The sequence below is a fragment of the Pseudophryne corroboree genome, chromosome 8, assembly GCF_028390025.1.
Source record: "Pseudophryne corroboree isolate aPseCor3 chromosome 8, aPseCor3.hap2, whole genome shotgun sequence".
Classification (NCBI taxonomy): domain Eukaryota; kingdom Metazoa; phylum Chordata; class Amphibia; order Anura; family Myobatrachidae; genus Pseudophryne; species Pseudophryne corroboree.
In genome coordinates, this window is record NC_086451.1 from 247,505,647 (window position 1) to 247,520,755 (window position 15,109).

The 15,109-nt window shown below is 42.9% G+C and overlaps 1 protein-coding gene across 1 annotated transcript; it reads right to left on the reverse strand.

The window, feature by feature from the left end:
* Positions 1-1,406: 1,406 nt before the first annotated feature.
* Positions 1,407-9,653, reverse strand: LOC134947675 (cis-aconitate decarboxylase-like). The gene is made up of 6 exons (XM_063935646.1): positions 9,448-9,653; positions 6,258-6,312; positions 5,735-5,922; positions 4,368-4,472; positions 4,080-4,285; positions 1,407-3,660 (listed from the first exon to the last, which is right to left on the reverse strand). Exons 1-6 carry the CDS (start codon positions 9,466-9,468, stop codon positions 2,739-2,741), a joined length of 1,497 nt encoding a protein of 498 aa, XP_063791716.1. The 5' UTR covers positions 9,469-9,653; the 3' UTR covers positions 1,407-2,738.
* Between the last annotated feature and the right edge of the window lie 5,456 nt (positions 9,654-15,109).

A 15,109-nucleotide genomic window follows, 5' to 3' on the forward strand; every position in this document is an offset into this window, starting at 1 on the left:
TTCCCGAGTGGGAATCGGCATTGGAGATGTGAAAGGGGTATATTGCATGCATTTTGTTATTGTAGAATCATTTTAGCGCATAATGTAAATGTAGGAAACAAATGATCAATATCAGGATGAAAGTGTGGTTAGAAGAATAGCTGCTTAGTGCCTATTTTTGCCATCTACTTGTGTCATACTTGCCTACTTTTGAAAAAGCATTTCGGGGAGATTGTGAAATTAACACCCATAAGTGCGGGCGCGTACTGCTACATCAGAGAGACGTGTAAGGAAAATGACTTACATCCAAATGTAAATGAGCCCCAAAGTTAGTAAGATCTATTTGTTGAAGAAAAGACACTGATATTTTGCAGGATTTGTTTGTGTATTGTATTCTACTAGAGGTTCCATATACTGTAAGTGGCCATGAGAAACCTTATTTAAAATGCATGTAGCCATAGGGATCATTGTGCCTTATAGCCAATGCAGGGAAATGGTACTGATGAGCCCATTTGAATGTATGTATCTCTGATTTATTTTTTCCCCCAAGAATGTAATAGCTACATAATGGGGGTCAGGTGCAATCAGAGAGATTGCTGGACTATTCAGGAAGTGAGGGAGATTGCTGCTATTTCAGAGAGTCTCCTGCAGAATGAGAGAGGGTAGGAAACTATGACTTGTGTGGTCCCATAGGCCGATGATCCTGTAACTTAATTATTTGGCTGGGCAGCTGAAGCAGTTTGGTCATCTTAAGGTGTCATTAGTTTCTATTACATTGAAAAATTGATAGGCTGCATTTTCATGGCTAGTGGTTTAGCTCCTGTCTGTCTGTCTGTCCACTGGCGTTTCTATAATGGGTGCAGTGTGTGCGGTGCATACGGGCCCCTGAGTTTAGAGGGGGCCCCACTGCACACACTGCACCCATTTTTTTAATACTCACCCCTCCGGAGTCCCGCGCCAACATCACCGGCGCTGTTAAAACCCTGTGAAAATGGTGCAGCAGCCATTTTTACAGAGTTCTGTGCATGCGCAGTAGAGAAATCTCAGTGAAAATGGGCACCGCGCCATTTTCCCGGATATCAGCACATGCGCAGTAGAGTCTGAGCCCTCTAGTGCTCAGACTCTACAGCGCTCCTGCAGAAAGGAGGGGACCCATACGGAGGAGGCAGCCTCCTCCTCTCTTAAAGTGCCCCTGTGTCTGTCTGTCTATATATCTATCATAATTCACATATGTAAATACCAATGATAGATAATAACATCATGACAGCTTTATAAATTGCACAAAATGTATACATTAACTTTAAACTCCAAGTTATACACTCTAATAAAGACAATAAATAAATGGTCAATGTTATTTTTCAAACACAATTTAATGTGCAAAACATATAAAGTATCTGTATCATAGGAAATACAGTCAGCAGCTTTGATTAATATTCTGTATATTTACATATGTAAATAATGCAACATCTGCATTTCACATGTGGACACTTCTGAACAGGCACCTATAAGCACACTAAAATATAAATAAATGTAAATATTCTTTAAAAAAAAAACAGTTTAAGAAATATATGTGCTAAAAAGCAAAATATATCAGTATTTAATAGGGTGCCTGTAAATGGTCAGGAGAAATAGTATAACCCACCATTTCTCATCCTACGCTCATTTAGTCAGGTGTGGTTCAACGGGTCGACCACACTTAGGTCGACAGTGTCTAGGTAGACCACTATTGGTTGACAGTGACTAAGTCGACACCCAAAATAGGTCGACATAAGCAAAGTTGACATGACAAAAGGTCGACATGAGTTTTTTGAAGGGGAAAAAATTGGTGTCGTTATCTTCATAGAATGACCGGGAACCCCAATTAGTGCACGGTGTCCCCTCGCATGGCTCGCTTCACTCACCATGCTTCGGGCAAGGTTCCTTGCTCCACTACCACTGTGCTTGGCACAGGTTACTGTTCCCAATCATAGTCCACATGGATCGTAAAGTATGAAAAAGTTCAAAGAATGAAAAAAATTGTGAAAAACTCATGTTGACCTTTTGTCATGTCGACCTAGTGACCATGTTGACCTAGAAACCATGTCGACCTAATGCATGTCGGCCAATAATGGTTGACCTAATGACTGTCGACCTAAGTGTGGTCGACCTAGAGACCGGATACCATTTAGTCAGCCTAAGCAATATTCAGATTATTAATTCACTAGGATCCAGTAAGATAAGTGAGGCACGTGACACCTGGCGTCTCATGATTTATTGATGTCATGAAATGATTACACCTAATAGTACATCTTAATGCACAATATATTCTAGCACACTTATATAACTGAGCAACTGAGGGAGGGTATGTCACATGTGCACTAGGGTGTCTGATGGGAAAGGATTTTGCTTCACCATGAAATGTAAGTCCTCAATATCATTATTATGCCCATAATATACGGAGCTTGTGGTGAATTTAGAAGTTGCCAAACCTCACCAGACACATCGGACTATTATAGACCAGAGATTTAGGGAATGATGATGTCCATCTTTAAAATCATTTTAGCAAAGTAATAATGATGCTCTTTCAATATATAACTATTTTTGTTTTTTGAGATCTATGTTACATATTGTAGAACTTTAGCAACATCATTTTTGTCATACATCCGATAAGAAATATCTATCATAAATACTATACTGTACACTGATTAATAAATACAGTATCCTCCTAAAGTCCCGCATTAGGATTGTTGTAAACAGAGTCAAAGTTATTCTTATGTGAGTTACTGAAGTAGCAATGGCAGTAGGGAGCTGTCTTTGACACTCTCCAGATTGTCTACTATCTGTATTACTCCTTGCACCTGGTTCTCCTGCAGGACATGTCTGGCATTGGAGGTGAATTTCTTCAGCAGTGATTCCCGGCTGAGTGGTTTTCTCCAATGCCCATAAAAAGTGTCACATTTCCCGGTCACCAGATCCCCATTTCTCAGCAGCACAGCCACCTCTGCATACATCTTGTCAAAGTTGGCTTCATTATCTTGAGGATGTTCCACCACCACTTTGCTCAGGAGATTCTCGAGTTCTGTACGAAACATGGTATCTTCATGGAAGGAGCGGATGTTGACTTCGCCATCCAGGAGTGCGGTGCAGGCATTGAACTGGAAAGAGTGACGAGCCTGGTGCTCTGAGTCTGGATAGGGCCTGTTAATGTATTTGGATACTGGAACTCTAAGAACAATAGACTGAATAGCGGATGAGTCAAATGAGCCATATTGTTGGACAACTCGATTCCTAACTGAGACAGCAGCATCAGCGACCCAGTGCATTCCTAGATGTGCAGGAAAAGACTTGAATGCAATGTCTTGCTTCTCAAGGAGAAATTCATAATGTTTTCCTGGTGGAGATAATGACGTAGGCTGGTAATCGCCATAAAATGCACTAAACCCAGCGCAGCCAGGCACATCATCAAGTATGAGAGTATTGGCCTCCATTCCCTTAGCAGCCAGGATAGCAGCTTCCAGACCTAACCTTGTGGCATTGCCAATGTGCAGGGGTTTAGCCAGGGTGGCAGCATTTGCCATTGGAGCACCAGCAAGGGAGGCTGCAATCGCCAGGGCATGAGTGCATTGATCTTTATCTAATGAGAGGAGTTTGGCTGATGCTGCAGCACTTCCCATGGTGCCAACCACGGATGGTGGATGAAATCTGTATTGAGAAAATATTATTACATTATTTATCTGTGTGACAATAACATGTACACATTATCTTGTATTATAACATTTACAGTATTCTTTAGGAAGCTGGTCATGCCTTAAAGTGGCCAAGCTCTATAGAGACTAACATTTCCTAGCTGGATGGAGCAGTCCCCTGAGGAGGACATGATGCTATAATGCTCTGATCCTTATATAGACAGATGGGGACTATATCCACAGTGATGTCTGGAAATTTCTATATATCCAGTATGCAATTAAAATCTTCCTGAACATGTACAAACATTTGCAGTATATGCATTTATGCTTAATAAATTACATTTTTCTAATAAATATGTAGCTCTGTACCCTAGTAAATAATATTGGCACCATTATGGGAAATTGTTTTCTTCTACCATTGGGAATACTACTCACTTTTTAGGAATGCTCTTTGCTTCGCTGGAGAAACCCATAAGTCTTCCTTGTATTTCAATCCCTACATTGAAAGCCGTCAGCAGTTCCTCACCACTGATCTCTCTGCCTTGTGAAAGTATCTGTGACAGTGCCAGGATGGCAGGAAGCACGGCACCAGAAGGGTGTGTGGCAGGATGCCATGTGTCATCAAAGTCCATGGAGTGAGCCTGAGGTGACAGGGAAATGATTAGATGGACCTGCAGCTGTATAATCATTTTATTATTTTTATTTATAGTAATGTCTACTTACAGCAACTCCATTGGCATAGGCAGCCAGGGTTGGAGAGAGCTTTAAACCTTTCTGTCCATAGACTGAACAAAGGGCAGAATTTCTAGATGTTGAAAAGTATAGATCCTGAAACAAGAAAACAATATAAATTCAATATTTAAATAATTGTAAACAATGGAAATATAATTAATATTAGATACAGATCTTATGACAGGGCCGGATTAAGCCTTTGTGGGGTGCGAGACACTTAAACCAGGGTTCCCTGCACATCTTGTCAGTACTGCCCCCATGTGTCATACTGTCTGCACCCACTATGGGACTGCACAGTACAGCAGGGTGCTCCATGGAATGGAAGTGTGTGTGTGTGTGTGTGTGTGTGTGTGTGTGTGTGTGTGTGTGTGTGTGTGTGTGTGTGTGAGGAGAGGGGGATAGTGTATATTAGATTGTATATATGAAGTTTAAATTAGGTATATTAGATGATCGCAAAAGCAAAATCATTCTCTAATGGGCAAAACCATGTGCACTGCAGGTGGGGCAGATATAACATGTGCAGAGAGAGTTAGATTTGGGTTGTTTCTGTGCAGGCTAAATACTGTCTGCTTTACTCTGCAATTTATTTTTCAGTTTGTAACACACCCTCTCTCTGCACATATTATATCTGCCCCACATACAGTGCACATGGTTTTGCCCATTAGAGAAAAAGTTTACTGTTGCGATCTGGTCTGAATTAGGCCCTAATTACACATGGGTGTGACTCAGGAGGACTCTCTGTGTGTCTCTCTCTCCAGTCCTGAATGCTCTCATCAGATAACAGGTTATACAGGACCCATACACATCAATCTTGCCTGCTGTGTATGGGGAGGGGGTAAAGCTGGAATCCCTCTGTCACTTACAGCCCTCTCCCCCTCCTATCTGTCCTCTGGTCAAGAAGTTCTCTGTGCTATCCTACATGCATTCTGGCTGCCTGGTTCTTTCTTCTGCTGCTGCACAAGTAGGAGTCTGGTGATGGCAGTGTGCTCCAGCAATGGGCCCCCTTTATAAAGGGGGCCCTGGGGTACAGTGTCTCCTGTGGCTTAGTCCCCCACCCCCCTTAACCCGGCTCTGTCTTACAGTGAACAGAGACAGGGGTTCAAATTTGTATTTACTTCTTTGTAAATCACTATATTTTACTAGTTTATTGTTAGTGATTACTGATCTGGGGATGAAGTGAGTGTGTCTATGAACTGTAACAAATAATACTACAGAATTTTAATATAATTTATATAACTATATAAAAAGGTGATAGAAAATAGGTTTATTCAGTGTCTATTATAGTCCATAGTTCTGTAACCGCATCCCACCACCCCAGATGATGATATACAATATCACAGATCATCCCCATGTATTACCTGGCAGTATTTCACCACGATATTGAAGACATGAGTTGTGCTACCAACCAGTCCGACCCCAATGCTGTCCAGGATCATGCGCTTACTTCTGTGCCGCACAATATCAGAGAGGTGATCGGGGCGGATCTCATGGATGAATGAGGCAAAACTGTTGGTGACGGATTCTTCTAACTGGTTTTCGTCAGCCACTGATAAGAGACAGATCACATTAACATTCCTGGTGTAGACTTCTTTTTTTCACCTCTCCTTTGAAATGGTGACATATGTAATCTTATGAAACCTATTATGTTATCTGTCTGACTTAAATGCTTCAGAATAATATCTACCCTGTTTTACTAGATACTGGAACTTTGCAATAATTATACAGGAGGATAAACAACTCAAAGGTTAATCTCATCGATACCATAACTGTGTCACCCACATTGTACTGATACATTGATTACAGTAGTACACTCACCAATTTAACTTCAAAGCCAGAAATATTATAGGGGAAACATTAAACATTATATTTTTAGATAATTACCTTTTGCAGATGACTTGTGAATGTGCCTTGATAGTTGGTGAAGGCTCTTTGTGCTCTAAGAATGATAGAAATATTGTATGTAAATTAATTACTTATTGTAGTATACATTTTAATGCCTTTGTGATGATTACATAAATTATCTAATTGTCTACCAAGCGTTTCTATATTTTAAGTAATATGTGAATAGATCATACTTTAATGTATTATATGTGCTGTGAAATCCTTAGACAGCTATACTTTAATCAATGCACAGTCTTATCCTGGTCCCGGTCACTGTAACAATGTCCTATGAAGATTATCACATTGTGCAGCTTGTTACATCCACTAGAGGCTGCTACGCTTTAAGGGGGGTACTCACGGGAGAGATGTGTGCTGAACGATCTTAACACAGACCGCTCAGCACACATCTCTCACCCCGCTCAGCACAGCGCGATGTGCTGAGCGAGGGGGAAAGCCGACGGGGGGCCGCTCACTTCACACAACGGTGAAGTGAGCGACCCGCTAGATTGAGCCTGCATGCAGCTCAATCTAGCATCGGCGATAGCGATGCGCGGGGCCGCGCATCGCTATCGCTGGAGGGCATACACACAGCAGATCCGTGCTTAAAATCTAAGCAATCTAGCAAGATTGCTTAGATTTTAAGCACGGATCTCTCTGTGTGTACCCCCCTTTACATTATGTGGAGGACATAAACTTTCACACTTTCAAGTACATTGTTTTATTAGGAGAATACAGAACCCATTAATATAAATTAAATAGTACTAAATATACAGTTAGCTGCTATAGTTAAAAGAATAAAAATAATACTATAGATTATACATTGTTTTAGCTATTTTAACTTACCTTCTTACTTTATGCTATTTATATAGGGGCTAATTTAGACCTGATCGGTGCTGTGTGTGTCTGCACAGCAGCGATCAGGCCTGAACTGCGCATGTGCCGGCGCCGCAGTGCGCTGGTGCATTCCAGACAGCCGGCGGCTGTCTTTAGCTAGTGATCGCCTTTGGCTGATTGACAGGCAGAGGCAGTCGCTGGGCTGGAGGGGGAGGGACGGCAACGTTAAGCCACCGATTAAGGGACGCGGTACGACCAACGCAGGCGTGGCCGGACCATGCCGGGGGCGGGCCGCGGTGGCTGTGTGATGTCACACGCAGCCGCTTCGACTCGGGCAACAACGAGTAGCTCCCATCCAGCGTGCAGGAACTGCGCTGCTGGGACCTACTCCTGAAGTACAAAAACATCGCTGCTGTGCGATGCTTTTGTACTTCTGTGACAGGGCAGGGACTGACATGCGGGGTGGGCTAGCCCTGTGCTGGGCATCCCCCCGCATGTCAGTGTGCCTGATCGTAGCTGTGCTAAATTTAGGATAAATAATAAAAAACGTGCTACAGCTGGGATTTTTAATGCTTGAGCTGCTCTGGAAATTAGAGAGAGCGATATCAATATAAAAGCAGAGCGCTTGTTATTATGTATATATGCAGTATGTGTTGCAACAAATGTTGCTTAAAAAGAATTAATTTGTATCTTTTTTATTTGTGCAATACCTGTAAGAAAAAAGGTTAGTTAAAATGTTAACAGCCCTTTTGTTTATTTGCCACAGTCCTCAGATTAGCATTAGCGTTCCATTTTTTGCCGTTTCTGGAGGAACAGTTCTTGCTGTGATAGTCCTGTGTCCCTAACTATCCCTATTCTACCAACCTGGTCCACGGTGACAAGGGCACGTTGGTATTCTCCCTCTGGTTCCCCGCTCCAGAAAACCACTGCATTCCGGCCGCGTCTCCTATGTGCCGTGCAGCGTGCTAAGTCTGCTTGGAGTCCCGGTCTGTGTATCGGCTTTTGGTGTGCTTAGCGGCGTACTCTGTTAGTACAAGTCACAAAATTGAAAGTCTGTTTGGCAGCGCTTCCAACGCGTTTCAGGCTCCAGGCCCTTTATCGAGGATGGTGCAGGTTTAGCCAGTTTCTTCTTTTATATATTTTATTTATCTTTGGTATAAAAGAAGTTGGCTAAACCTTCGCCATCCTCGATAAAGGGCCTTGAGCATGAAACGCGTGCTGCCAATCAGACTTTCAGGTTTGTGACTTGTACTAACAGAGCACGCCGCTAAGCACACCAAAAGCCGATGCACACACCGGGACTCCAAGCAGACTCAGCGCGCCACACGGCGCATAGGAGACGCAGCCGGAGTGGGGTGGCTTTCCGGAGCGGGGAACCAGCCAGAGGGAGGATACCAACGTGCCCTTGTCACTGTGGACCAGGTTGGAAGAATAGGAATAGTTAGGGACACAGGACTATCACAGCAAGAACTATTCCTCCAGAAACGGCAAGAAACGGAACCCTAATGCTAATCTGAGGACTGTGGCAAATAAACAAAAGGGCTGTTAACATTTTAACTAACCTTTTTTCTTACAGGTATTGCACAAATAAAAAAGATACAAATTAATTCTTTTTAAGCAACATTTGTTGCAACACATACTGCATATATACATAACAAGCGCTCTGCTTTTATATTGATGTGTTAAATTTAGCACAGCTACAATCAACTCTGAATCACCCCCATAGACATTTCAAGTTCTGTACCTGTACATTATTGCCCATCTCTAGGCAACATTATACATATTTATAAAATATATTCACATGTACATATCTAATAGTTTGGGCTGTTTTTTTGTCAGTCTGCATTTTCTTTTAATAAAAGGGATTTTTGTACTATGCCCCTCTTACAAATCCTCATGTAAAATATTTCCAAATGCAAATACACCCACACAGCTTCATGGGCAAATGAAGTCTTATCTCTGCGTCCTTATGCATTTTTTTTTTCAATTGCTCTGTTTTAGGGTTAGATAATAAAAGTTAAAATGATTTTGTACAGTGATACGATGCAGTCAGTTGGCAGCAGAATACTGAATTACTATATGGAAATAGATCATGTTGGGAAGTTTGTTATACATGTAAATATTTTTATACATGTAAGGTTTACATTGTTAAATTACACATAAAACAACAGTAAACAATTTTATAGAAATAAAAACAATTAAACAAAAGTAAAATTGCAATTTTCATATTTTCAGAATAATACTGGTTATCATTTTAAACATATTTACTTATACTGTAGATCTCATATAGTGTAGCATGCCCATCTATCAAATGTTTTACCATATTTACATATATATCTTTGAAAACTGTACTTACTTTAACAGCTGTTGAAATCATCTTCGCTTCTGATCTCTTATAAATGATGTGAACTGTTTTCTTCAGAGATGTCTTACTCTGTGTTGGATGAGAGGATGTTCATGTGAATGTCCAGATGTATGCATCCTTATATTCTGGTGCAGACACTGTGCATGTGGGCGTTACATGAACAGCTTCCACCCAGGAAACAGGTGCAGGTTTTGTGCTGGGAATTTCCTAGGAAATAAAAAACAGAAACCTCATAGATTGCACTAAGAAGATGTCATCACTGTAAGCAGTGCTTAAAGTGGTCCTAGAGAGGTGGTGGAACTCACCCCACCTCCCCACGGTGCCCATATAATAAATATATTGCGAGCCCACAAAAAAGGGGCATGGTCTCATAAAGAAAGGGGCGTGGTCATACAATAGTAATAATGCCCACAGTGGTAGCACCCCATAATACACATAATGCCCACAGCAGTAGCGCCCCTTATACAATGCCCACAGTAGTAGTTCTCCTTATGCAATGTCTACAGTACTGGTAGTGCCCACATTGGTAGAGCACCTTATATAGAGCCCATAGTAGTGGTGCCACTTATGCAATGCCCACAATAGTAGTGGTGCCCCTTATGTCCCCAGGAGTGATGCCCCTTATGAAGTGCCCCCTTTGCAATGTCCTCTTTAATAGTGCCTACAGTAGTAAGGCCCTTAATGGTAATGCCCCTGTGTAGTATTGCCCCCAGTAGTAATGTTGCCTGTAGTAATGCCCCCAGTCATTTTACCCCATGTAGTTTAGCCCCAGTAGTTATGCCCCGAGTGGTAATGCCCCTGCAGTTATGACCCCAGTAGTTTACCCCCGTTTTAGTTTAGCCTCCCAGTGGTAATGCCACCAGTAGTTAAGCCCTCATGTATTTTGCTCCATGTAGTTTAGCCTCCCACTGGTAATGCCCCCAGTAGTTTAGCCCCAGTAGTTTGCCCCTTGTAGTTTAGCCACCAGTAGTAATACCCCCAGTAGTAATGCCCCCCTGTAGTTTGCCCTCTTGTAGTTTAGCCACCAGTAGTAATGCCCCCAGTAGTAATGCCTCCAAGTAGTTATGCCTCCAGTAGTTTAGCCCACCAGTAGTAATGCCCCCATAGTTATGCCCTACTGTAGTTTGCCCCCTTGTAGTTTGCCCCCTTGTAGTTTGCCCTCAGTAGCTTGCCCCCTTGTAGTTTGCCCCAGTAGTAATGTCCCCCAGTAGTTTGCCCCCAGTAGATGCCCCCCAGTAGTAATGTCCCCCAGTAGATGCCCCTCAGTAGTAATGGCCCCCAGTAGTTTGCCCCCCAGTAGATGCCCCTCAGTAGTAATGCCCCCCAGTAAATTGCCCCAGTAGATGCCCCCCAGTAGTAATGCCCCCCCCAGTAAATTGCCCCCAGTAGATGCCCCTCAGTAGTAAAATCCCCCCAGTAGATGCACCGCTACTGAAAGGACAAAAAGTCCTGCTCCCGTGTCCGGCCGCTGCAATCCTGTGGGCGCCTGTTCCTCGGCACTATGGGAGAGATGTCATGACGTCTCTCCCATAGCGCAAAGTGACAGCGCCAGAAGCTGGAGCTTAGTACTGAGCTCCTGCCTCCGGCTGCCACTGTGGAGAGAGAGCCGGGCGCCCGCTGGTAACACAATCTCAGCGGGCGCCCGGCATCTCCAGCCACACATCGGGTTAGGTGAGCCGGATGAGGCAGATCTGCGTTCCGTCTCGAAGTGGAGAAGTGGAACTGATGGAATGCAGTTCCGCCCCGTTCAGGCTCACTTTAACCCCTGACTGTAAGGATCTAGGGAATTTTAATAGCAATTTGTTTTTTGATTGACACTATTGTTTGCATATTTTATTTGGATTCCATCACAAAGCCCAGGGCTGACTCTGGAAGAAGGACACTGTAAATACAAAAAACCTATAAAGAAATCCTTCTCAGTTATCATTACAGATAAACATTATGTCACGTACTTCTGAGTCTTAATCATACCGCTTTCTGCTTATCTTAGAAACATGTTAATATATTACTCTATGAGGTCCATGTCTTCTCTTCACTATTCCTAGATCTCTTAAATGATTTGGCAATAACCAACACAATGAAAAGACAGGCAGCCACCCACCCACCATTCCACAGGGGAAATGTACAAACCTGGAGATATGTCCAAGGATTCTTTTATGAATTGTTGACTATTAATATTTTTTAGAGATTTATTTTTCTTTGAACTGTTCATGAACGGATTGTGCTGTGTATGGTAAAAATATACGCTATATTATTAAAAGTTCATATCTGTTCCACATACTGAGCATATAGGGGTTGATTCAGGTTGTATCGCAATAAGAGATCCAGTCATAAAAATTACAAAAAGTATGTGGGCGCATGCCAGCCCCATCCTGCACATGTGCCCGCATTGTCTGCAGGTGCCCACATAACATGTGAATGTCTCTGCCTGTCAATCTGTCATTATGCATTATGGTCGGCCTTTTCCTGCAATGGGCGGCCCCCGGCATGCGATCACAAGGATTGCAGATTCTGCTACTTAGCAGCATTTGCAATATTTACTGAATTGAGGCCATAGATGTGTGTGTGTGTGTGTGTGTGTGTGTGTGTGTGTGTGTGTGTGTGTGTGTGTGTGTGTGTGTGACTGATTCTGAGTCACACACAAAGTGACTATAGTTGTCAACAGCTGCAAGCAAAAAGCCGTACTGCTAATTTTATGCCCACTGCAGCAACCATCATGGTTAGTGTAGGCATCTGCACCAACCTCAGCCCCATGCTAGGTGCAAAAGATCCATCCCTTCCCCTTATGCACGACTTAGAATTGCATGGAGCTTTTAAAACATGCCCACAAACCTCCCATCATGCCCCCACAAGTCAGGTTAGTTCCATACAATCACGTGTCACTGCCCAGTTGATGCGCTTTAAAATCCCAATTTCACCGAAAGACAGATACGCAAACAAATAATGAACTGTAATAAATAGTTTTAATACATATCTGCTGGTAATTAATCATTAATTTCTGAATATACTTCACAAATGGGTAAGCACTAACTTCATTTTCTGCAATTGAGTACAATGAGAGGGGCAATAACAGCCACTGAATGTCTATAGGAATATGGGGCAGATGTATTAACCTGGAGAAGGCATAAGGAAGTAATAAACCAGTGATATGTGCAAGGTGATAAAGGCACCAGCCAATCAGCTCCAATATGTAAATTAACAGTTAGGATCTGATTGGCTGCTGCCTTTATCATCTTGCACATATCACTGGTTTATCTCTTCCTTATGCCTTCTCCAGGTTAATACATCTGCCCCCATGTGTGCTGTGGCATGGAGAGGAGATGAACAGCCAGGATCAAGGAAGGACACAACTACAGTACAACTAGATTGGTACATTTGTACACAACAAGTAAAGCGAGAACAGCAATAAAGTTCATGTAGAAACCAAGGTTACCATTACAGCCATGTAAGGGGGGCATTGGGAATTTCCTGCCTTCCTGATACGGGATACAGTCGTTAGGTCGACAAAGCTTAGGTCGACAGTCATTAGGTTGACCACTGAAGGTTGACACGCATTAGGTCAACACGGTCAATAGGTTGATATGGTCATTAGGTCGACATGTACTATGTCGACAGGTCAAAAGGTCAACATTACTTTTTCACATTTTTGTTAATTTTTTGGATTTTTCCATACTCGACGATCCACGTGGATCACGATTGGAATGGTAGCCTGTGCCAAGCGAAGCAGTAGTGGAGCGAGGCACCTTGCCCAAAGCATGCCAAGCGAAGCGAGCCATGCGAGGCGACACAGTGCACTAATTGGGGTTCCCCATCACTTTGCGAAGAAAACAACACCAAAAAAGTCCAAAAACGCATGTCGACCTTTTCACCTGTCGACCTAGTGCATGTCGACCTAATGCCATTATTGGCCTTCAGTGGTCGACCTAATGACTGTCGACCTAAGTTGAGTCGACCCAGTGACCTGTGGCCCCTGATACCTTGAAGATAATACAGAAAGGAACCCCTGAAGATGTGGATGACTGGAAGCCGGAGTGTTTGATGAACACTGGAGACTATGGAAAATGCTTTTTTTTTTTGTAGTCTTGTGAATGTTATTATTGTATTTAAATTCTACCCAATACGCAAATGTGACAAATTTATATGATGTCATGTCCAGTACAGAAGTCATTGATAACAGTTACTGTAAGTGACTTTATGGAGAGTCCACCCTTGTTAGTACTAACATGATTGTATGTAAATGGTTCAAGTAAATGTACAAAGCCAAGCCCCTGAGCTATTGTGACAAAAACAATAAAGTGGTGTCCCTTTAGAAGATCATAGTGTTTTGCAAGAGGGTTAAAAGGTCTTGTTTCTATTGTATCTCTGACTAAAAGAAAAGATCAGTATGTATAGTAATGACGTCTTACATTCCCCTGGAAGGGGCTGGGAATAGGAAATAGCAACTGTGTGTTTCTAGAAACAAGCATAAAGAAGGTAAATGTAACATTTATCCTTTTTTTTTAACATTATTTTATAAACGATTTAATAAACTTTTATTATTTTAAAAAGAATAAATGCTAAATGACAAAAAAAGATACTAAAATAATATTATGGGCATCCAAATGGGTCACTTTTCGCGCTTTTCCGCTAACCACCCTCGGGGTAAGCGAGCTGAAAGGAAGTTTTCACACCTGTTAGCAGCAAGATTTGAATAGCTGTCAGCGGGCGCACATGGGTGTAGGGACCCGCTTAAAGAATTATCACCCAAAGGGTCTATGGGACATATTTATCGATAATCTCAGCCAGGGGTGTATCTAGGGGTCCGAGCTCCCCTGGCAAAATAAGGGACTGGCGCTCTCCATATTTGAAATAGGGAAAGTGCATGTGCAAAAAGGGTTCATGATCTTGTGGGAAAAGGGCATGGCCATACAATAGTTCCCCCAATTCAAATTACGCTACACAGTAGTAACCCTTATACACATCATGCCCACACAGTAGCAGTTCTCTTTACACATCATGCCCACACAGTAATTCTTATAACACTGAGGAGACATCAGCAGTGCCTGGCCTGGCAGAGGAGGCAATGCTACGCAAGGCCAGGTAGTATAATCAAATAGTAGAGCAAAGAAGTGCAGTGCAGCTCACTATCCAGTGGTGCAAGTAGAAAAACAGATGTTAGTGGTACTGTTAGTGGTATGCCAAAAAATGGGTGTGGCCACATGGGGCGTGGTCAATAAAAATGGGGGTATGATACACATATGACCCCAATAGTGCAGTGCTAGATAGACATATACCCCCACAGTGCCAGATACACACATGCCCTCACAGTGCCAGATATGCCCCCATGGTGCTAGATATGCACCCACAGTGCCAGATACACATATTCCCCCACGTTGCCAAATATGCCCCCACGTTGCCAAATATGCCCCCACATTGCCAGATACACATGCCCCCACGGTGCCAGATATGCCCCCACGGTGCCAGATATGCCCTCATAGTGCCAAATATGCCCCCACAGTTCTAGATATGACCCCACAGTGCCAGACACACATATGCCCCCACAGTGCCAGATATGCCCCCACAGTAATATAGTCATAGTCCCCACACCCCTCCCAGTACATAGCCATAGTCCCCTCCCAGTAAATAGCCATAGCCCCCACCTCCCCAAGCAATA

Bases quoted from the DNA above. Each gene is read 5' to 3' on its own strand.
- LOC134947675 (XM_063935646.1), bottom strand. From the start codon at position 9,468: ATGATTTCAACAGCTGTTAAA. The intron at 6,313-9,447 runs GTAAGTACAGTT...TATCATTCTTAG, and splicing joins TGATTTCAACAGCTGTTAAA to AGCACAAAGAGCCTTCACCA. The intron at 4,286-4,367 runs GTAAGTAGACAT...CTGTCACCTCAG, and splicing joins CCTATGCCAATGGAGTTGCT to GCTCACTCCATGGACTTTGA.